This window comes from Pinus tabuliformis, chromosome 3_2 (genome assembly GCF_031772625.1).
Source record: "Pinus tabuliformis cultivar Carrire ecotype Pingquan chromosome 3_2, CPIR1, whole genome shotgun sequence".
Classification (NCBI taxonomy): Eukaryota; Viridiplantae; Streptophyta; class Pinopsida; order Pinales; family Pinaceae; genus Pinus; species Pinus tabuliformis.
The window spans coordinates 1,067,928,959-1,067,953,294 of NC_142302.1; the positions used below are offsets into that span (position 1 = coordinate 1,067,928,959).

Genomic DNA, 24,336 nt, shown 5'->3' on the forward strand with positions numbered 1-24,336 from the left:
AGACAATATGGTCTTGAACTCCCTCCACAAGAATCATCCTCCCTCTAGCCACACATTTCTTCCATTCTACCAATTCTTGGGCATTAGCTACTGCTTTCTTGGGGACTTATTGATTAATGAAGTCCTTCAAACCATTGTTCTCTAATACCACTTCCATGCGATCCTTCAAGGCTATATAATTCGAGCTGCCATCTAGGGCATACTCTAGTCTCAAACCATTGAACACCATTGGTGAACTCTGAGATGTGATAAGAATTTGATTTTTACAATCAAGAACTTCAAACTTTGAACTTATCCCTTCTTTGTATAATGTTCTCTTCTTTGATCACCTTTACTCTGATACCATGTAGAAATTTCTCTATAGATCAGCTAGCTCTGATACCATGTAGAAATTCTCGTTGTAGATCACCTGATAATGCAATGTATTAAAGGAAAATATTTGATCTATTTCTACTATCAAATTTGGCAGAAGCTTAATCACTTTGAGCAAGATCAATCAGAACACATATAATAAAGAAGAAGAAATCATACACATAAAACATAGAATAATACTCTAGGGAAAGCCTCAGCTAAAAACCCCGCTATCTGTATTATCATACAAGTGAAAATATCTCAGGATTACACAAAGCTTTAGCTAACAAGCTATCCAACTCTCAGTACAATTCCTCACTGTTGCTCATAAACAGAATAGACAACACATATGCCTTCCTTCAGTCCTCCAAGCCTCCTATTTCCTTACACAGTTTCTCCTAGGTCCTCCAGTTGTCACTTGTGTGATTCTCACCTCACACACTACTCTGAACTTTGAAATAACTGCAAATCCTGAAGGAGATTAATTCCTTCTGCATGGATGAGTTTCCTTTATAGGAAAAATCCTCCAACTAACAGTACAATGTCCCTGTATTTAATCTCAACTAGGTCTCTATCTGAACTGACATGCATGAGTTATTTATGAGACAATATTCAATTATCTGGAGAACACTAGTTACATGCAGGCATGCATTAACTGACCGAACTCACAATCAGTTCCACAAACTATTTGGAACTAATCTAACTGGCCTTAACACAGTTAACTAAGCTAACTAATTACAACTCAAATACAACTCATCCTTATCTTCTTAATTAAACAATAACTTCCTCAATCAAAGGGATTATTGTTGCATGTCTTCACAAAGACTTCATGTTTGAATTTCTCCAACTAATTAACTCAAGATGAATTAATTACTTATTTTTCAAATAGCTAGTGAGACTAAATTCGAATTTTAATTCTCAATTTTGATTCAAGGACAAATCAAAATTGGAATATATCCCGAAATGCTATTTATAGCAATGGTATTTTTAGCATTTCTATTTTTTGCTATTTCCAACAGAGTTGGAATATATCCTGAAATGCTATTTATAGTAATTCTATTTTTAGCATTTGTTGTTGCTATTTTCAACATGAACCATGAAACCTTATGATGCCCAAATCTCATGCTAGTCTCAGGATAGTGCCACCATGCTGACGTTGCACCACTCTAAGTGTGAAATACTTGTCATCATGCATAGACTTGATCCTCTTATCCTCAAACTTGATGGTGAAAAATATGTGAAGGCCAAGATCATCATACTTTGGCATATCCATGATATCAATGTCTATCCATCCACTGCCAATATCGGCTCATATCAGTTACAAGGAAAATTGGCCTTGCCATGTCACAAAGGCCTTATTTCTCCCCCACATTTCAAACCAAGAGTGAGTTGAGTCACTCTCTTTGCTGATCCCGCTTGTCAAAAAATAGAGTGACCAATCATCCAATTAAATCCTTACATCCCATAGTCATATCGGCTACATGAATTCCTAACAACTGTTGGCACCAACTCATACCACATCTCGCATCCCTACATGCAATCAATATATGCACTCCATACATATGGAATGAGTCTAGTGTGTGCAATATTATCCTATTTGATGCACTGTGAGATATGTTATCCTCTCCCTTGTAGGTGCTACCCAAAATTTCGTGGAGTCTAAACATCCACCTCTAATATGGTTCCACCAACCATTGTATGTTCTCTTGAGACATCTCAGAATGTCTCTCCCAACAGGTTTCATGCATCCCACTAAATGTCAGACGAAGGGTGGAGTACGTGCTACCTTTGCTACTGATCAAACCATGCCAATGCGTTCACCTACCAAATTGCACCCTCACCATATTCCATGGCTACAAAGCCTATCTCCTGATGCATTGTGTCATGTGCAACTACCTCATATGAACATCCTCGGTCCTTTTGCTTATGGTAATTGCATCAAGAGAAAGTAAAAAACTCTCGTGTGTCAGTGTTCAATGATGGAGAGGATTGAACAACTTATTTGCTTAATATAACAATTACACATAAATATTCCAATAAAAATAGCTATAGTGATGGCCACATAAGATCCACTGCAATAATAAATCAGGCCTCCAAAATAGAACTAGAAATCAATAACTTGCACATGTGAATTTTGAAATTGCTCAAACTGGTAACTCCCACAGCCCATAAATTTGTGTTTCTGCTGCTGGAGGAAAATTGATATTTGAGGCCTCAAATCTACTCCAAAAATTTTGAAAAATTAGAGAGAGTCTCCTCACACCCCAACCAATAAACCCCATAAATAATTTAAGTTAATTTCGGCCAATTTGAAATGCACAAAACAGTCTAAAAATATGAGTTAAACCAACAATTCACTCTACTATAAGAATGAGGATTCCAAACCCGAATATCACAAATTTTGAAATTTTAACAACAAACTCCTCTCACAAAACCCATAAAAACCAACAAAATTCTTGTGTTGAATCCACTAGTCACTGAAATCTCAAAATCTACCTGTAGCCCTTCATAATCTACCAGTGAGCTAAAGAAATTTAATTGTTGTAAGAATGCACATTTTCTTGAAGGGAAACTCCTCCAAATCCCTCCAAATTTTATTCCTCAAACTTCCGGCCAAAATCGGCTCCAATGCCAAGAAGCAAACTACTCCTCAATCCCTACAAAATAGCTGGAAATACAACCCACAGTAGTTGATCCTCCAATTAGCAACTCGAACTGTCTCTATGCCCAAGGAGTGGCCAACTGAGTGAATACCTACAATAAATATTTTTGGAAATCCTGAATTGGACTCCCCAAATCAACTCACTAGGCAGACACTTGAAGTTCTCCGAAATGAGGGTGGAATTCCGCTCAGAAATTCCCTTGAGCTAAACAACACTCGTTGACTAGGCTAAGAAGTGCAAGAAAACTCTCCAATTTTGAAATGAAATGCCAAAATATAATCATCAAAATGAGGCTCTAGATTTCCTTTTATTGGTGCTTTCCCTTCCTAATACCATGGCTTGATTGCTCTCAAACTATGCTTTGATACTATGTTTTGATTTTTCCAATGACTCGATTTCCCTTTTTGGTAATCTCCACAAGTTATCTTCACTTTAATTTTTTTTTCCTAAGTTCCAACCATTTCTTTTTCTCCAAAATTTATTTAATACCTCCACAACTTATTTCGCCTAAATTTATTATTTAAAAATATTTATTATTCACCAAAATTTCAAAATTGAGAATTTCCCTTAGAAAAATTATTAATTGGGGACATTACAGTCCTCCCTGACAAAAAATACTTGTCCTCAAGCAATGTCTAAACAAGTGCCCTCTCTGACTACTGATCACCACTGTAACCATCAATAATATTAGGGCCCCAAATGTACTGTTGAGTCATCCCCAATCTAAACATTGTCCTGACATGAAGGAATCCCTCGATACAAGGATCCCAAACCATCCTAATCAATGTGAATCAGACCTTGATACACTCGCTATCCAACCAGATATAGGTACCAAAATCCATCTACATACTATCAATAAGTAGAGAATCATTATAATGTAGTACTATGTCCAACTCCCCATGAAGCTAACCTACTGAGTATCCCACCTCATGCACTCTAAGAGTAAATTCTTGAAGACACAACATAATCCAAATGGGTATGAAGCCTCTCCCACATGAACTTCCCCTAATATCCTCCTGCTGACCATCCTTCCATGCTGGTGAAGTCCCCCATTCCAACATCAAACCACTAAAACCCAATGGAAGATATAAATGATCTCCCTCTATAGGAACCAAATCATCCTTAAGAGTAGTTGAACCATGAAATCCTACGATGCCCAAATCCCATGCCAGCCTTAGAAGGGTGCTACCATGTTGAGGTTGTGCCACTCTAACTATGACATACTTCTTTTCATGCACAAACAATATCCTCCTCTCTTGGAACCTGATGGTGAAAAATATGTGAAGGCCAAGCTCATCCTACTTTAGCATCTCCATGATATCAATGTCTATCCATTTACTGCCAATATCGGTGTAGAGAAGTAACAAGGAAAATCAACCTTGCCCTGTGACAAAGGCCTTGATGCTCCCCCATATTTTAAACCAAGAGTGAGTTGAGTCACTCTCTTCCGTGATCTCGCTCGTTACAAAATAGAGTGACCAATCATCCAACTGAATCTCTGGATCCCATAGCCATGTCGGTTGCGACAAAGTCCTAACAACTGCAGGAACCAACTCGTACCACATCTCAAGTCCCTGTATGCAATTTAATATATGTACTCCATACATATTGAATCAGTCTGGTGTGTGCAAGATTTCCCTGTGCCTGCCATACCACACTATGAGATCTGATATCCTGTCTCCTATAGGTTCTACCCAAAACTTCCTGGAGTCTAAACATCCACCTGTAAGATGGGTCCACCAACCATTGTATGTTCTCCTGAGACATCTAGGAATGTCTTTCCCAACAAGTCTCATGCATCCCACTAAATCTGGGCTCAAGAGTGGAGCACGTGCTACCCATGGAACAAATTGGACCATCCCCAATCTTGCACCTACCAACTCACACCCTGACCACATGCCACGCCTATAAAACCTCTCCCCTGATGTATTGTGTCTTGTCCAACTATCTCAAATGAACCTTGTGGGTCCTATTTCTCATGATGATAACAACAAGAGACAATATAAAAGTACCCTGTGTCATTGTTCAATGTTGGAGAGTGATAAATGAAAGCTCACAATTAGCCTTGTGAGCAAGTAAATCTCCAAATATGGGTGTGCCAAACCTAATGGTGTGCTTGACATTCCCGTTTGGAGATATCTTCGGTGTCAACACTCCAACAACTTGTTGTGCATCATCATACTATGTTGTATATAAATATGTACCCCTGCACTCTTCTGCATAGCTTTGAACTTCGAGGCACAACTCTGTGCACCAATGGATATCAACACTCACTTTCGTACCACCCTGTACCATGTGGAATCCCATATGTGTCAATGCACCGACCACTTCACTAGTAAACTCAATGTGGTGTAAGTCGCTCCTCCCACTCCATCGTGCAAATCCATGCACCCCAACACACTACCATGCATCAACATGCTCATCTGCAAAGAATTTCTTGACACTACATGCTCCTACATGCCATTGGATGCCATGATATATAGATGAGACAATACGCATTGGCCCGCACCCTACCGATATCGCCACCTCTACTATCGCATCACCATAGCCTCTGATGTGTGGGCCTTGCCTCCAAAATCTCCCTGAAAGAAACAAGAGGTGAATCTCCCTATGTAATAGTGGTGATGACACCATTGTGTTTATCCTCCATGACCATTGTGCCCCACATAACTCGGGAGAACCCTCAGCCCCATACAAGGCACTATAAACCTACCAATGTTAGCTCCTCTAAAAAACTCCTACCAGAGTATGCTGATTATCCTATGACTCGATGCACAACCATCATACTGAAACAAAATATGATGTTCACCTTCTCCCATGTTAACCCAAGCTGTCATTAATGTTAATGGAAATCGAAAAGTGTGTGGATGCTCAGTCATTGGATCTGTCACACGACTAATTCCCTCACCAGCCACATCCCTGATGTGATGGGGAGTCCCACCTCAATCCTAACAACTGTCATCCTACACCTAAAGTATATGGTAGGAATCCCCTCTTGGATCCCAATGCCAACATGGGCCTCCAGTATCCCCAATGTCTAGAAGTTCCTGCTAAGCTTCACTCCCAACTACCACCATCTGCATAAATCTAGCCCACCCCACTGGGTACCAAATCAAAACCTCTTCCCATCCAACTCCAAGAGAGGAATCAAATGCATGAACTCCCATATAAAGAATAAGACCTCCATCTCGTGAATGTTACACCTTGTGCAACTCATGTCGCCTAATCTCACCATCCCAGTCAACACATAAAATTTATCATGGTGACTCTGCTTCTTCCTCTCAACCATGTAGATGTAACCTATTAGTGTTGCAAGCCCCATCTATATATGCTTGAAAAGGGCTACTCTGATGCTCCAATGTGTACTCCTCTAGTTGTGTCGCTAGGGAATCCAACCATTGTGTCACAAGAGTTAGCTTGGTCATTGTCTCAAGACAAGTTTCTCTCATGCGATCTAGCTCCTCGTTATGCTGTAGAATGGTTTATTGGATTTTTGTGGCCTTCCTTTTTAATGCTAGAAGGTCAGAATAGAGCTATCGAAACTGTTGTGGGTGGCTATAATATCTAAACTCAGTCACATCTCTAGATATTGTTGTGTCTCCTAACACCTCATTAGTTGGGGATATGTCCCTTGGCACCTCATCAATGGGGGGTAGCTTTGTGTCCCTTGACACCTCATCAATGTGTGTATGTTCAACTGTCTCCACCAATGTGTCAACCAAGGGTACTGAAGGAAACTCCAACAAGGGTGGCTCTTGTGTCACACTGGGTGTGTTCACATGCTCCCCAACTAATAAAATACATAAATATTTTAAGTTAATTCCATCAATCCCGGAATGCCAAAAATAGTGTGAAAATATCAGCTAAACCAACAATTTTCTCTTCTATAAGAATGAGGATTTTAGACCCGAATATCTCTGGAAAAATTATGAAATTGTAACGATAAGCTCCTCTCAGAAAACCCAAAAAAATGTAGAAAATTATTGGGCTAAATCCACTAATCACTAAAACCCCGAAATTTGCTTATAGCCCTTCGTAATCTACCAATGAGCTACAAAAATCAAACTATTGTAAGAATGCCCACTTTACCTAAAGTAAAACTCCTCAAATCCCTCCAAAACTTATTTCTCAAACTTTTGGCCAAAATCAACTCTAATGCCCAGCAAAACACTACTTACCAACCCATACAAAATCACTAGAAATACAATCCACGATAATTGATCCTCTAATTAGCTTCTCGAACTGCTTTTGTTCCCAAGGAGTGGCAAACTGAGTGAATACCTGAAATAAATCTCTGTGGAAATCCTAAATTGGACTCCCCAAATTACCTCACTAGGGAGACACTCGAAGTTATCTGAAATGAGGGTGGAATTCCACTTTGAAATTCCTTGTGCTAATCATTGCTTGTTGACTTGGCTAAGCAGCGCAAGAAACATCTCCAATTATGAAATGAAATACCAAAATAGAATGATCAAAATGAGGCTCTAGATTCCCTTTTATTGTTTCTTTCCCTTCCTCATACCATGGTTTGATTTCCATCAAAATATGCTTTGATACCATGGTTTTATTTTTCCCATGACTCGATTTCCCTTTTTGTTTATCTCGATGACTTATCTTCACTTTAATTTTCTTCTTTTACTAAGTTCCACCATTTCCTTTTCTCCAAAATTTATTTAAAACCTACACAACTTATTTCTCCTATTTTTATTTTTTTTTAAATATTTGTTATTCACCAAAATTTAAAAATTGAGAATTTCCCTTAGAAAATTTATTAATTGGGGACATTACATTATAGTCAACCACTTTAATCAAACATAGCTAAACATGACCACATTCAGACTTGATCAACACTATGTTTACCGTATTTGACAATAGTCAATTTTATTTTCTCATATTCACCCTCAATCAATGTAACTGAAACATTTTCGATTATAGTCAACCATGCTTGATAATGAATGACACCAAGGTCATCCATTGTAAACCTTAAGCAACAACGGTCATCCTTAATTGGTCACAATCATAATATTAATAATAGTAATAATAATTAACTTTAATAATAAAGATAATAATATTAATAATAATAATAAGAATGTGACGTTGGAATTGTACACAAATCTTTCTAACGTCTCACTGCGACATTACAAAATGTGGTCTCCCACATTTCATAATATGGGTGACTCTTCGACTATGTTTGACTATGTTTAACAATCAACAGCGTTAACCTTTGTTCAAACATAATTTCCTATTAATATTATAGACTAATTATTAAAATTAAACATTTTATGATATTGAAATTGTAAATAAATCTATTATACACCATAATGTGACAAACAGAGTAAGAATGTTACATAACATTGTGATTTGTACAACATTACAACGCAACATTATAACATTATCCAACCACATTTACTAGTGTAGTTGACTATGTCATGGTATGTTTGGTAGTCAACACTCTTCAATTTTTGTCAAACATAATTCCCTATTAACAATTAATAAATATCTCCAATTAATAGTTTTTATGAGATAGTCTAAATTAAAAGATGTCGATATATTCTCCTCGCCACCACTCCATCAACTAATAAAATTAAATCATAACTTCTTTACATATCTAAATAATAGGTTTAAACCATACTTAAAATTATTTTTTTACCCTTCCTAATTACAAATTTGGTGTAGATATGATTATGATTGGTAACCACATATGTTAACTAGTGAAAAATTAAAAACTAAAATTATAAAACCTACACTGCAGCAGGGATTGATGACCTTTAAACGTACGTTTGTTCAACCGTTAACTGAGTGGTTGCATATGCATGCCATTCAAAGGTAGGTTCACTTGTCAGGAATTTATAGTGGAAATAAATATTATTTCGTTAATTTATTCATGCATTAAATTATTCATAGTGGCTGGTGATGTATTCAACACTTGCATGCAAGATATTTCGACTTTCTTCGTGATATATCCGCATCGTAATTTTTCTGACGGTATATCACTTCACTAAATTTTTGATAACATATTAACATGTATGCAGAAAAAAAGAGAATTGATGTATTCAACACTTAGGGTTTAACGCTTTCATTATACTAATATAGTGAACCTTCGTTTAACCATAAAGTTTCATTATTATATTTATATAATAATAAAATGGTAGGGTTTCATTAATACAACTAGCAGTATAATGAATAAATGATGATGTAAAATTATATAAAATTATTTCAATGCATTATTATTTTATTAAATTATTGAACTATTATTATTATTTAAAATATTTTATTTTTAATAAAATTATATTTTTTTATTAAAATGGAAAATTGAATGAAAAAAATCATAAAAACAAATTATGCTATTTTTAAAATTTTTGTTTTTATGTTAGAAAAGTATTTCAAGCTTATTATATATAGTATCAAGGCTATTTTGTGAATTTTTTTTATTGGATTTAAAAAAGAAAAAAAAAAATTAGGTTACAAAAGTATTTCAGGGTCATTATATAAAGTATGAAGGTTAGTTTTGTGTTTTTTTTCCTTATGTATGGGTCTAGTGTTATAATCTATGTTACTATAATTTATTTTTCTAATTTATCAATACTAATTTATAAAAATTATAAACTATGTTACTATAATTTATTTTTCTAATATGAAATATTACGGATTTTTCCAGTAGAAAAAAAATTATTTTTCTAATTTACCAATCCCAATTTATAAAAATATAGTTTTTATTTTAGCAATGTTTTCTTTTATTAATTTAAAAAAGAAACATACTTTTAATTTTTTTATTTTTTTTTGGCAAAATCTAATACTTATTTATACAATTCTTTAATAAAAATAATAAAAATGGATTAAAATAAAACATTTTATACAAAATATTGTTGGTAGTGTGTTTGAAAATGGATCTCCAAATTATATATATATATATATATATAAACAATATTCGTTGTGGTATGTATGGACAAAAGTATATATTGAATTTATAAATATTTATGTTTTTGATTTTCTTTTTTTGAATTTATAAATTTCTGGGGTCTGCCTAATGTTCTAGGTATGGAGATTGTCTCTCCTGATTTCGAGATTCCCCTTTTGATTGTCAATGTTTATGGACGCTGTCAGGGAAGGGCTTCTTTCTGGAACGACTTCCTCTCAAAAGGTTTGATAAAGGATAAAAACCTGATATTAGGGGGAGATCTAAATTTCTCTTTAGGGATCGCTAAAGCTTGGGGGCCATCTGTGAGGGAAGATCCTCTGTCTGATTTTTTCACAAATGCTTTTCATACTCATAAATTGATTGATGTAAATATCATAAAAGCAAAACCTACTTGGAGGAATAGAAGAACGGGGGAGGACATAATTGCAAAAAGATTGGATCGGTTCCTCATCAGTGAAAGGTTGGCGTCCAATATCCCTTTGTTCAGACAATGGGTGGGTGATGGGGGGAATTCAGACCATTTCCCCATTTTTCTTGAACTCTCTAAGCCCCCTCCAAAGCCGGGTGCTCCGTTCAAATTCAATGCCTCTTGGCTACATGAGGACTCTTTCATTCAGCTTTTCAGAAATACCTGGAGACATTCAGGTATTGGCCAATCGGAGAATAAAGGAGCCTTATTTATGGAAAATTTAAAAATACTTAAGAAAGCAGTCATCGAATGGGCCACAGCCAGAAGATAAAAACAAAATCAAGAATTGGCCATTATTGATGAGGCCCTTCGTGTGCTAGAAGATCCAGAGGCTGATGCTTATTCATCCCAGGAGTCGAAAGAAAGAATTCTGGCTCTAGAAAACAGTAGAGATAAGAAATTACTGGATAGAGAAGAGGAGTGGAGAATGAAAAGTAGGGCTATTTGGCTGAAAGCGGGGGGTGAAAATAAAAAATTCTTCCATAACTATGCAAAGGGCCGGAGAAATGCAAATACTATATGGAAGCTGAAGCACTCTGAAGGTAGGGAGGCCTCATCTTTTGAGGCTTTATCAAACATGGGAAAGAACCATTTTCAATCTCTTTTCTCTGACCCTGGGGGGATTTCTTTAGCTGAAATTATCAGAACAGCCCAAGCTTTCCCTCGTTTTGTGGAGGAGGAGGATGCTGAAGACCTCTTCAGAGAAGTGACTAAGGAGGAAGTGGAAAGTATTATAAAATCTATGGCTAAAGATAAAAGCCCGGGGCCGGATGGTTGGACCATCGAGCTGTTCTCCCATTTCTTTGATTCAATTGGAGCAGAGCTTACTAAAGTAGTGGAGGAATCAAGGAAGAAAGGAGAAATTTATGGTCCTTTCAATACAACCTTTATTGCTCTCATTCCAAAAAAAGAGGACCCAGCTTCTTTTGAAGACTTCACGCCTATCTCGTTGTGCAATATTATTTACAAGATCATTGCGGTTCACCTGAAACCTATTTTATCTTTGTGTATTTCAAATGAGCAATTTCGCTTCTTGGACGGTCGTCAAATTCATGAAGCTATCGGGGTGGCCCAGGAAACTATTCACAGTATCAGGCAAGCAAACAAAAAAGGGGCTGTGCTTAAAATCGACCTATCAAAAGCCTACGACAGGATCAGCTGGACATACCTAAGAATGCTATTGACACATCTAGGCTTTAAGGTGGAGTTTATTAATTGGATCATGGGATGCATCCAAAATGTAAGTTTTGTTGTTCAGATAGATGGGGCTGCCGCCCAATTCTTCAAAAGCCAAAGAGGCTTGAGACAAGGATGCCCTCTTTCTCCTTTGCTCTTTCTCCTAGCAGCAGAAGGACTAAGTAGGCTGATTTCAAATGCCAAGAGATCAGGTTTGGTCAAAGGTTTGGAAGTTGTTGTAAATTTGTTCATAAATCATCTACTTTTTGTTGATGATATTTTATTATTCACAAATGGGAACTTAAATGAAATTAAAGAGATTAAAATCATTCTTGATCTGTTCCTGAAAGCTACAGGGCTTCAAATAAACTCTAGGAAGTCTCAATTAATTTTTGAAGGGTTCAATAGACAAGAGGAGATGCTGATTGCATCTTATTTTCCTTTCGAAATATGTGATATGGATCATCCTTTCAAATATCTTGGTTTTTGGCTAAAACCATCCTCATACAGAAAACATGATTGAAATTGGTTGGTGGCAAAGATCGAACAAAAAATTACTCATTGGGGTTTCAAGTGGTTATCGTGGGCAGGTAGACTTACTCTAGTAAACTCTGTTCTACAGGCTACCCCGGTTTTTTAGGCTGCTCTGACTTGGATTCTCAAAGGGATCCTTCATAAAATCAAACAGATCTGTAGCAGGTTTCTGTGGTCAGGATCTAAGGAGGACTCAGTTCTCCCCTGGGTGGCTTGGGATAAAATTGCTAGACCAAAAGATTGGGGTGGTTGGGGCTTGAAGAATCCTTTTGACTTCAGTCAATATTTGGCAGCAAAATCAGGTTGGCGAATTATAAATTCGGAGAATCTATGGACTAGAGTTGTTAAAAGAAAATATATTGACCCCGTTCCTCTTGAAGACTGGATTAGGAGCCCAAATAAAAAAGGAAGGAACTGTTCTGTTATTTGGAAAGCCACTACAGAGGCTTTTAAAGTAATTGAACAAGGTTTGGCATGGCGGGTAGGAAATGGTGAAAACTTGAGGATTGGCAGGGATCCGTGGGTAGGGTGCAGCGAAGGTTTTGCTTTATCCCTGCTCTGCTCGCTCATCTGGACGATAAAGGAATCAAAAGCTTAAATCAGATAGCAAATATGGAGCGGTCTTCTATCTGGGGACAGTCATGGAAAACTGAAGTTGACTTAGGCATAGATCCCTTATGGAGGAATGAATGGCAACTTTTTCTTCAGGAGCTTAAAAGATCAAATGTTAGATTAAAGGACAGACCGGACTCCCTGATTTGGGCTCATGCTGAGACAGGTTTATATTCCCCAAGGCTGGGTACAACTTTTTGATGCAGAAAAAGGGATGGGACCATCCGGTTTGGTGGGAAAAGCCTTTGTTTAAATTGAAGTGTCCCAAAAAAGCTAGAATTTTTTTCTGGTGCGCTTTAAAAAATAAGATCCCTTCCTGGGATATTCTTCAATCTCGTTTTAAGCAGGGACCTGGAAGATGCCCCTTATGTTTCGCAGACTCAGAATCCATCCCTCATCTGTTCCTCACATGTCCTTTTACAAGGCAAGTTTGGAATGAAGCGGAAAATCTCTTGAACATCAAAGTAAGGTGGGAGGGGGAAGTTATTTCCACTGCCTGGGAATACTGGTGGAACCATTACCCTGAGAAAAATCTGAGGAACCTCCCCCCCATTATTTGTTGGGGCATTTGGATCACCAGGAATCGAAGTATCTTTAGAGAAAAATCCACCCCAACGGTAGCTATTGCAATTCAAAGCAATGCCACCCTCGCCAGCATTCCTGAGCCAGAAGGGCCTTTAAAGTCAGACCATCGGAAGGAGTTTCATATTAGAGATGGGATTCCTTGGGCGTTCTTTGATGGGGCAGCCCAAAATAACATCACAGGAGCCGAGATTATTATCCACATAAGCCCCGCTCATTCACTAAAAGCCTCAGTGGGTCTTGGGACGGGTACAAATAACTTTGCAGAACTCTCAGCCTTAAAATTACTCCTTTGCTGGCTCATTCACAAGAATATCCTCGCAGTTCAGATTTTTGGAGATTTTTGGAGATTTTTTGATGCCATTATTAGAAGAAATCCAAAATTTAAAGCTTCAGTTTAATGTATTTTCCATTGATCACATTTACAGGGACAGGAATGAAGAGGCAGAGAGGTTTTCTAAAGAAGGTTTGCAGCACGTTGTGGGCACATGGAGAATAACAGAGCAGTACCAGCACCAGATCCATGTGTCGGATCTTCCTCCATACACATAATGTTTTTTGCCTCTATATATATGCTCTAGCTTATCAATGGACTGTATTTTTATCTGATACTGGTAGCATATGTAAAACTGTATCTCTCTTTTTATCTATTTGCTCTGCTTTGATAGAGCGTGAAGTGGTCTTTGTTTATTTTGTGTATACACTATGGGTTGTTTTCTTTTGAAAGGAGACCCAGGTTCCTTGATACAAACTTGATTATAGTTTTTTGGTTTGGCTGTTCAGGCCGGGTACAGGAGAATCATAATTTGATTTAGGCGTGCTACTGTTTTTACACAGAGGAGTTTATTCTCCTTCTCATGCAGATTTTGCAGAATGTTCAACACAGAGGAGTTTATTCTCCTTCTCATGCAGATTTTGCAGAATGTTCACTCATCTGATTGTAACTTTTTTGTTCCTTATAAAAAAGTTCAGTTTTTTTCCTTGGAAAAAAAAAACATATGTCTAAATTTATTATATATAGTGTAATTTCATATTTATCAAAATTTCAATGATACAAACTAATTTTTATATTACAGTTATTCTCTTTAATAAAGATAATTTTTAAAATTTTGTATTTTTATTAATTTGATTACATCCTCTATAAGAATTGTAGTTGCAACTTTGTCCCATGCAATCGAGTAATTTGTAGTTGCAACTTTGTCCCATACAATCGAGTAATTGGGTAATTATTTTCCTGGGGTCAATACAAATTCACAACAGTAAAATGGATTTGATAGAGTTTAATAAAATATTTAGGATTTATACAGGTTTACAACTTTGCATTTGATAAAATATTTCGATTAGTAAAATAAAATGGGATACACACCTGCAGTTTTCAGTTAAAAAAACCATAAATTTGCAAAGGTGATAGAAACTACGAAGAAGGTTTAACACTTAGTCAAACGATCATCAACTTTGCCTCTAATTAAAACGTTAAATTTATAAAGGTGAAAGAAACTATGGAGAACATTTAATAAATACCTAACTATAGAGATACCGAAATTTTTGTATTGGTTAAAAAATAATAACGATGGTCAGAAATTCAAATAAATATTAATAAAGTTTAGTTATTTTATTATTTAAATAAATATTAATAAAATTTAGTTATTTTATAATTTTTTTATAATATTTGTATATGATTGAATTTAGGCTTATGTGATTCATATTTAATTTTTGAGAATTTTTTTCGTGTTAATTATATCAAAATTTATTTGTTGAGGAGTTTGTCAAAATTAGATCATGACAACGGGTTAAATAAAAAGATAGACCAATAGTTACTTTTAATTCGATCAAAAATTAGAAGAAAGATTATTTTCTTTCTAATTTAAATAACTAAATAATATATATATATATATATATATATATAATCTTGAAATTACGATAAGATTATTATCCAATTCATAATATGATATTACTTTTGACTCGATATATATATATATATATATATATATATAGATATATATAATATTATTATTATTATTTTAAGGTTTAATTAAAAAGAATTCCTAAAATATATTAGAGATTACCAAAGTCAAATGTTGAATGTAAATATAAAAAATAAATTAAATTAAATTAAATAACAAAATATAAAAGGAAAGGGACAAAATAAATTAACACAAAGTAAAGGAACAAAGAGGAAGCAATAAACCTTATGGGAGAAATTATAAGAGACGCATTTAGAGATCCTAAAAAGAAATAAAAAATATTTTATTACTAATATTTTTTTAAGAATGAAGGAAATAAAATTGAATATAAAAATAAAAATAAAAATGGGGAATAATAGAAATCGATTCAACCAAATGAGATAATAAAGGAAAATTTGCTAAGAGGAAAGGGCAACTACTAATTTTCCAGTCGTTGCCCCTGTTTAGATTACTAGGTTTTTATAGCCTCCCTAAACTTATGGTCATGAAAATGAGTAATCCTTGCAATAACTGAGGCCTCCTCATTGCATCTATAATCCTTTGTCTTTTTCACATGTTTCACCCAAGCCGAAGAGTGGGTCCTCCCATGCCTAATATCGACTACGTGCTCAAGAATCTTCTGATTTATAGAGTGACTTGTTTCACCAATATAGAGGGTTCCACAAGAACATGGGATAACATATACACCTTTCATATCCTTGGGGTCCACTAGGTCTTTTACATATTTTAAGGAGCTTCGAATGGTGTTGATGGATCTAAATGTTGAAGGAACATTATGCTTCCTCCGGATTTTCGCAATCTTATCTGAGGTCCCTCAGATGAAAGGGATATGCACCCCTGAAATCTGATCCTTCAGATCTTTCTTAACCTTGGGACCCTTTCTAGCTTTAAGGAAAGCTTTAAGACCCCGATGCCTATTATATCCATTATTAACGAAACAATTAAGGAGATGGGTGTTCTCTTTAAAAAGGTGGTTTTCATTAGAAATTCTCAATGCACAAGTAGCTAACATGTTGAGAACACCCAGCTTTTGAGTAGAGAAATGATGTGACTTGGCATGAAGATACTTCTCAGTATGAGTTTTCTTCTAAAATACATTTTGGGAGAAAAACAAATCGTCCTTGTTCGAAAAATGACATTAAGGAAAGACAAGAAACCATCAACTTCCTACTCCATAGTAAACTTTATAGAGTTAGATTTATTGTTGAGATGTTCGAAAAAGAGATCTAACTTATCCTGACCATGACGCCATATGACGTGGGTGTCATCCACAGATCTTTTCCATAGCTCGGGCTTGGATCGAGACGATGCCAAAGCTTTGGATTCAAAGTTTTCCAGAAAGAAACTAACTATAATAGGGGACAAGGGGGAGCCCATGGCAACAACACAGGTTTGTTCATAGAATGCCCCTTCAAAGCAGGGGAAAGTAGAAGTAAGACATATCTTGACTAACTTAGAAGTGTCGGGATATGTGAGGTGATTGATGACCTCAAGGGCCTCCTTGATAGGGATGTTAGTGTAAAGGGAAACCACATCGAAACTAACAACGTTGTCTCTAGGATCAAACTTCATGTCCCTTAACTCATTGACAAATGATGAAGATTCTTTGACAAATGACTCTGTAAGGCCAACAAGGGGTTTAAGCTAAAACACTTGTTCTAGAGATCCTCTTCAAGGGATTCTTATTAAGTTTTATGTAGCTCTCGTTGTTAGAAAGGTGATTCAACAATCTTCTTACGGTAATCCTCCTTATCGAGAATTGCTACAGCCCCACCCTTATCGACATTCAAAACAACGATGCCTGGTTCCTGTTTAAAGATTTGAGAGCATCAAACTCTTCCTTGCTAATGTTGTTCTTGGGGGGCTTTGCTTTCCTAAAAACAATGTAGTGTTGTCTTATTATTTCCTTAGTATTATCCGATAAGCCCCTAATCCCAAACTCAATGTCAAACATAGTTGCTTCCACGCATATTTTTTTAGGAGCAAAGGAAAAATTTAACCCTTCTCCATAGGACTATAAACGAGATAGAGAAGAACAAAATAAACAAATTAACTACCCTACTACTTGTTGGGTATTTTTGATGGGGAAAATACCAAAACCAACAAAATATTCACCACAGAGACAATGCTCTGTTTCCTCTGTCCAAGATCTTTTGACAGGGATCCTCTTAAAACCAAAATGACTCACAAGACAGCATTACACAGTCACAAAGCATTTCTATTAATTTAAAAAAAAACTGAAACTCTGTTACATATTTCTTCCTCTGTGCAAAGAGGGAATAAAAAAAAACTCTGCTGCTCTCACAGATTTTCCACTGCTGTGGTGATTACATAAACATCATGGTGTTCCTCTGTTCTTCAATGGGAAGAGGAAAACATTACATTCTGATTTCTATATCGCACTGTTGTGCATTTACAAAAAAAATCGCACTCTCGTGCGTAGCCACCACTCACAATACAAAAGGAACAACAACACTCTACTACTGTCGCACGTAGACTATATTTTTAACATATGACAACGTGTATATAAAAATATATAAAAAATACAAAGCGTATGCCCATAACTATATTAAAGATATGCCCATAACGATATTGAAGGCATCCATCTAATCTACGTACAACATTAAAAACCATAAATTCATCACCTACGGCGGTCAACGGGAAAAACGAAAAAATTTGATGTGTCGTGGGCGGACAGCACCTTCGGAAAATTGACGGCTGAGATCGCGCGCCCAGCTGATCCGACGTGGTTCGCACACCCTCCTCGGGAAAACAAAACGGACTTTAACGTCCGGGGAAAGCGGTTTCGTCCTTCGTACTGGGGACGCGTGGCGGAGTGTGATTGTGTCGGGTCCCCTCCGGCGGATACAACCTTTTGCCAAAGGCGGTGCGGGGAGACCGGGGTTGTTTTCAAAAACCGCCGCGTGCTGTTTAAAATTACAATTTAACACTCCCCTTTAATTTTAACAGCCGCGCGTTCGGTCATTCCCAAACACTTTCTCAAAAATTCGAAACTCTTCTGAACCAGTGGCTTTGTCAAGATGTCTGCAACCTGTTCCTGGGTCCTGCAATGTTCTAGGACAATTTCTCCATTGTTCACTAATTCTCTGATGTAGTGAAACCTTGTATCGATGTGTTTCATTCTCTTATGAAACACTGAATTCTTTGACAAGGCAATAGCTGAGCTATTGTCACAAAAAACCACTGTCGCTTTTGCCTGCTCTTGGCCTAAGCTTCTCAACATCCTTCTCATCCAAACTGCCTGACATGCTGCTGCTGTAGCTGCCACATATTCTGCCTCTGCTGTAGACAATGCTACTATGGACTGCTTCTTAGAAGCCCATGAAATGGCTCCTGAACCCATATTAAAAACATAACCGGAAGTGCTCTTCCGATCATCTACACTTCCAACACAATCGCTATCTGTGTACCCAACCAAATCTGAATGTTCTGAGGCATGATATAAAATTCCAAACATTTTAGTACCTTTGACATACCTCAAAATTCTCTTTGCTGCCTGCCAATGTACCTCCTTTGGCCTCTCCATGAACCTGGAAATTAAGCTAACAGCATACATTAAATCAGGCCTAGTTTCTGTTAAATACATAAGGCTGCCCACAATGCTTTTATACAAGCTAGGATCAAAATCCTTGCTGCTGTCCTCTCTGCTGATTTTTAATCCCATCACTGTGGGAGTGATTGCTGCCTTGCATTCTTCCATCTTAAATCTGCCCAAAACTTGATTTACATATCTTGCTTGAGATATAAAAATTCCTTTTTCATTTTGATCTACTTCTATGCCTAAGAAGTATCTCAACAAACCCATGTCAGTCATTTCAAATTCATCTTTCATGACTGATTTAAAATTCTCAATAAGATAAATATCATTGCCTGTAAAAATAACATCATCTACATACAAGACAACAATTAAAATTTTACCATCCTTTTCCTTGATGTAGACTGCGGGTTCTCCTTCACATTTATCAAATTCATTATCCAATAGATATGAATCTATCCTGTTGTACCATGCTCTTGGCGCTTGCTTCAGCCCATAAAGAGCTTTCTTCAATTTGCACACTTTGTGCTCTTCACCTTTCTTCTCATATCCGAGAGGCTGTTCCACATAGACCTCTTCCATTAACACTCCATTTAGGAATGCTTATTTCACATCCATTTGGTAGACTTTCCATTTGTTTTGTGCTGCTATGGACAACACTGCTCTCACGGTTTCCATTCTTGCAACCGAGGCGAAAGTCTCCTCATAATCTCTCCCATACTGCTGCTTGTAGCCTTTGACAACCAGCCTTGCTTTATGCCTTTCAATCTTGCCTTTAGCATTGCTCTTAGTCTTGTAGACCCATTTCACACCAATGACTTCTTTGCCTTTTGGTAGCTCAACCAAATCCCATGTTTTGTTTCTCTCTATGGCATTCATCTCCTCATCCATAGCTTCTATCCATTTCCTATCTTTGATTGCATCTTCGAAATGAATAGGGTCATCAACATGACAATACAAGGCAAACAAAGAATTCATTCCTTCTTCATAAATTTCACTTAGATTTCTAAACTTCTTACCTCGTTCACTTGGTGTGCAAGTGCTTGAAGATGCACTTGAATTTCCTCCTTGTGGTGTGCTTGGAGAAGCACTTTCATTGATCCTCAATGGTGTACCTTGCTGTTCTTGTGTTGGTGCTACTGTTTGGGGATTCATTTCAGCCACCTCCTCTTCATCCTCATAATGAGACAAACAGTTTTTAATGTTCACTGTTTTCTCTATGCTTCCATCCCAAGCTTCCTCTTCAATGAATTGAACATCCCTGCTGACAAAGAACTTCTTGGTAGATGGAACGTACAGCCTGTAGGCTTTGGATTCATCACTATATCCAACAAGGATACATTTCTCCCCTTTGCTGTCCAACTTCTTCCTTAGCTTATCTGGAATGTGTGCATAGGCCACACACCCAAAAACTCTCATGTAGGTGACTACTTGCTTTCTCCCACTCCATGCCTCTTCTGGCACTTTGTTCATGACTGCTTTTGTAGGACACCTGTTCAAAATATAAACTGCACAATGTACAGCTTCAGCCCAATACTCATTTGGCAAATGCTTTGCCTTCAACATGCTCCTTGCCATCTCCATGATGGTTCTGTTCTTCCTTTCAGCAACTCCATTTTGTTGTGGGGTGTACCGAGTTGTAAACTGTTTATGAATTCCATTTTCTCTACAAAACTTTAGGAATTCATTGGAGATATACTCACCTCCTCTATCAGTTCTCAAAACTTTTATATGCAGCCCGCTTTGGTTCTCCACAAGTGCTTTGAAGTTTTGGAATTTCTCAAAGACTTCACTTTTGTTCTTGAGGAAATATATCCAGGTCTTTCTTGTAAAATCATCAATGAATGTCAAGAAATATAGGCTGCCAGCTAATGATGGAGCTTGCATTGGTCCACACAAATCTGAGTGGATAATCTCTAAGGGTGCCTTTGCCCTTATACTTTTCCCTGATGGAAAACTCTCTCTATGTTGTTTGCCCAATATACAACCTTCACAAAGGCTCTCCGGCTTCTCTATCAATGGTAATCCCTTTACCATTCCTTTTCTGCTCAATAAGTTTAGACCTCCAAAATTTAGATGCCCGAATCTCAAGTGCCATAACCAGTTCTCATCCTTTGGCACGGTTTGGAAGAGCTGGGAACTTACATGCGGTCTCGGCAAAATCGGCAAGGGTTCTGAGGAGGAAATCCCTCAAGCTAAGTTAGGCGCTTGGAGAGACAAGTTTAATGCCTCATCTGACAGTAAGTCTCTCTCCCCTTCAAAAGTTTTTTGTCTGTCTGGCGGTCTTGAGGATATTATAAGTTTTTCTCAAAACAAAGGGGTATGGAGGCCTGTAGGGGGTATTCAATTTGCTGAGAAAGATGTGGGTGGCAAAAGCAATCCTTCGGCTGTTAACAGGGTTCTATTTTCAAAAGACTCCACTCAGAGTTTTGTAGGGGCGGAGGGGTTTTCCACAGGACTTGGTAAGGCTGCAAATCAGGGGAATTTGGTTCATACCATCGGTACCGGTAAGGTGATAGAGGGTGGGAACTCGGCTGAAGGAGAAGCAGGGAGCCCTGTAGAAGGGTTGATTGAAATCCCTCCCAGAATTGATGTTGATCAGTCAGCAGTAAATGGAAGTGGTACGCAAAGGGTTGTAGGAGCTACAAACCCTAAGTTCGGAGACAGGGGTTCTGAGCCAGAACCACAGAAGGTAGGGGAAAAAAGGAAGAAGGAAAAATCTCTGAAGAAAACGCGGTTTGCGAATTTGGTACTCGGTATAGACGTGCAGGTAGAGGATGTTCTGGAAGTGGCAGAGTGTACACTCGTGGGCAGAGTTAGAGGGCGTTTTGTTTCTGGTAAATTCTTAAAGCAGTGGGCGGAGAGTCAGTGGTTGGAAACCCCGGCAAATTCTTTCAAGACCAACACATTGGTTAAGGGTTGGTTCATGGTTAGATTTGACAGTAAGGAGGCTCTGGAATGGGTCGAGGGGAGGAACTGGGCTTTCGGGAATCGTCCTGTTTTCTTTAAAAGATGGTCCCCCCTATTCGACGCCTCAAAGGAAAAGGTCGATGAATTCCCTGTCTGGGTCAGGGCTCCTAATCTGCCCCCTTTTCTATGGGTGGATTCCGTCTTCAAATCTATTGGGAATCTTCTGGGCACCTATTTGGATGCTGATAGATCTTTTCTCCATACCTATGAAAAAGTTGTGGCGAGGATATTAGTAAGGCTCAATCCGAAGGAAGGACTTGCAGAATCGATCACGCTGCAGTATAAGGAGTATGTCTTCGAACAGCCTTTGGATTATGAACTCCTTCCTTTTCGTTGTCACCGTTGCCATGAGCATGGGCACCTGGCGAGGGATTGCCCTTTGGGGAAAAGAAGAAGGAGGACTCAAAGCAAAGAAGAGGAGTGGGAGGGTTCTTTGAGGAAAGCTGAGAATCCGGTGGAGGGGACTTCTCCAATTGAAAAACCTATGGAAGATCAATCTTATCAGACAAAGGAGGGAGTGCCTCGGGAGGACGGGGACCCGGTTCGAGCTACAGAAGACCAGCCTCACTTGGAAACGCCTCTTGATGATCCGGCCGATCTTCCTGAAGGTGACCCTTCCGGTATGCAGTCTTCCCCAATCATTTCTCCCTTTATTTCTGAATCAATCGTCGGGTGTAGTTCCCTGTTAAACAATTGTAATGATGTCATTCAAAATATTGAAAACCTTTCAGCTGTTATTCCCTCTCTAAATCTGAACTGTGAGGATTATCCCCCGAAGAGTCAGGATACTGGTTCTTCCCCTCCTGCCTGCCATTATAACCTTAGATCCCTCAGTAAGAAGTCTGTTTGCTCGAATGATGTTCTGGAGTCTGTAGGTGGATTAGGTGCTGAGGTTTCTAAGAGTCTAACAAAAAAAGGTAGAGGTGGGAAATCTCTTCTGTCAAAAGCCCAAGTTAAAGCAAAATTTGATGTGGCTGATGGCAAACAAATGTCAATTCCTGGGGCGCTTAGAGCAGCTAAAACCCCTGAGGCGGTCATAAAATGATTTGTCTTTCATGGAACTGCAGGGGTTTAGCCAGTAAACCCAAAAAACTGGCGTTAAAAGACCTTATTTCTCGTCACAACCCGGATATTGTTTTTCTTCAAGAAACCTTGGGCAAAAGTGCCGATATTGAATCTGCTCTTCGCTCCTCTTTTCCAGGATGGGTCTTTATAGCTCTTGATGCCTCAGGTCATTCGGGAGGGCTTGCTATCGGATTTAAGGAAGGAAGATTGAAGATTTTAAATTTCTGGGGTCTGCCTAATGTTCTAGGTATGGAGATTGTCTCTCCTGATTTCGAGATTCCTCTTTTGTTTGTCAATGTTTATGGACCCTGTCAGGGAAGGGTTCCTTTCTGGAACGACTTCCTCTCAAAAGGTCTGATAAAGGATAAAAACCTGATAATAGGGGGAGATCTAAATTTCTCTTTGGGGATCGCTGAAGCTTGGGGGCCATCTGCGAGGGAAGATCCTCTGTCTGATTTTTTCACAAATGCTTTTCATACTCATAAATTGATTGATGTAAATATCATAAAAGCAAAACCTACTTGGAGGAACAGAAGAACGGGGGAGGATAGAATTGCAAAAAGATTGGATCGTTTCCTCATCAGTGAAAGGTTGGCGTCCAATATCCCTTTGTTCAGACAATGGGTGGGTGATGGGGGGAATTCGGACCATTTCCCCATTTTTCTTGAATTCTCTAAGCCCCCTCCAAAGCCGGCTGCTCCGTTCAAATTCAACGCCTCTTGGCTACAGGAGGACTCTTTCATTCAGCTTTTCAGGGATACCTGGAGACATTCGGGTATTGGCCAATCGGAGAATAAAGGAGCCCTCTTTATGGAAAATTTAAAAAGACTTAAGAAAGCAGCCATCGAATGGGCCTCAGCCAGAAGGAAAAAACAAAATGAAGAATTGGCCTTTATTGATGAGGCCCTTCGTGTGTTAGAAGATCCAGAGGCTGATGCTTATTCATCCTAGGAGTCGAAAGAAAGAATTCTGGCTCTAGAAAAGAGTAGAGCAAAGATATTACTGGATAGAGAAGAGGAGTGGAGAATGAAAAGTAGGGCTATTTGGCTGAAAGCGGGGGATGAAAATACAAAATTCTTCCATAACTATGCAAAGGGCCGGAGAAATGCAAATACTATATGGAAGCTGAAGGACTCTGAAGGTAGGGAGGCCTCATCTTTTGAGGCTTTATCAAACATGGGAAAGAACCATTTTCAATCTCTTTTCTCTGACCCTGGGGGGATTTCTTTAGCTGAAATTATCAGAACAGCCCAAGCTTTCCCTCGTTTTGTGGAGGAGGAGGATGCTGAAGACCTCTTCAGAGAAGTGACTAAGGAGGAAGTGGAAAGTATTATAAAATCTATGGCTAAAGATAAAAGCCCGGGGCCGGATGGTTGGACCATCGAGCTGTTCTCCCATTTCTTTGATTCAATTGGAGCAGAGCTTACTGAAATAGTGGAGGAATCAAGGAAGAAAGGAGAAATTTATGGTCCTTT

At 38.0% G+C, this 24,336-nt stretch overlaps 1 protein-coding gene across 1 annotated transcript; it reads left to right on the forward strand.

Moving 5' to 3' along the window:
* The first annotated feature begins 22,837 nt into the window (after positions 1 to 22,837).
* Positions 22,838 to 23,812, forward strand: LOC149184353 (uncharacterized). Its single transcript, XM_089415312.1, has one exon. The coding sequence runs from the start codon at positions 22,838 to 22,840 to the stop codon at positions 23,810 to 23,812; it is 975 nt and encodes a 324-aa protein (XP_089271438.1).
* The last annotated feature ends 524 nt before the right edge of the window (positions 23,813 to 24,336 follow it).

What these genes read in the sequence shown, in the direction of transcription:
- LOC149184353 (XM_089415312.1), top strand. Translation starts at nt 22,838, where the DNA reads ATGATTTGTCTTTCATGGAACTGCAGGGGTTTAGCCAGTAAACCCAAA.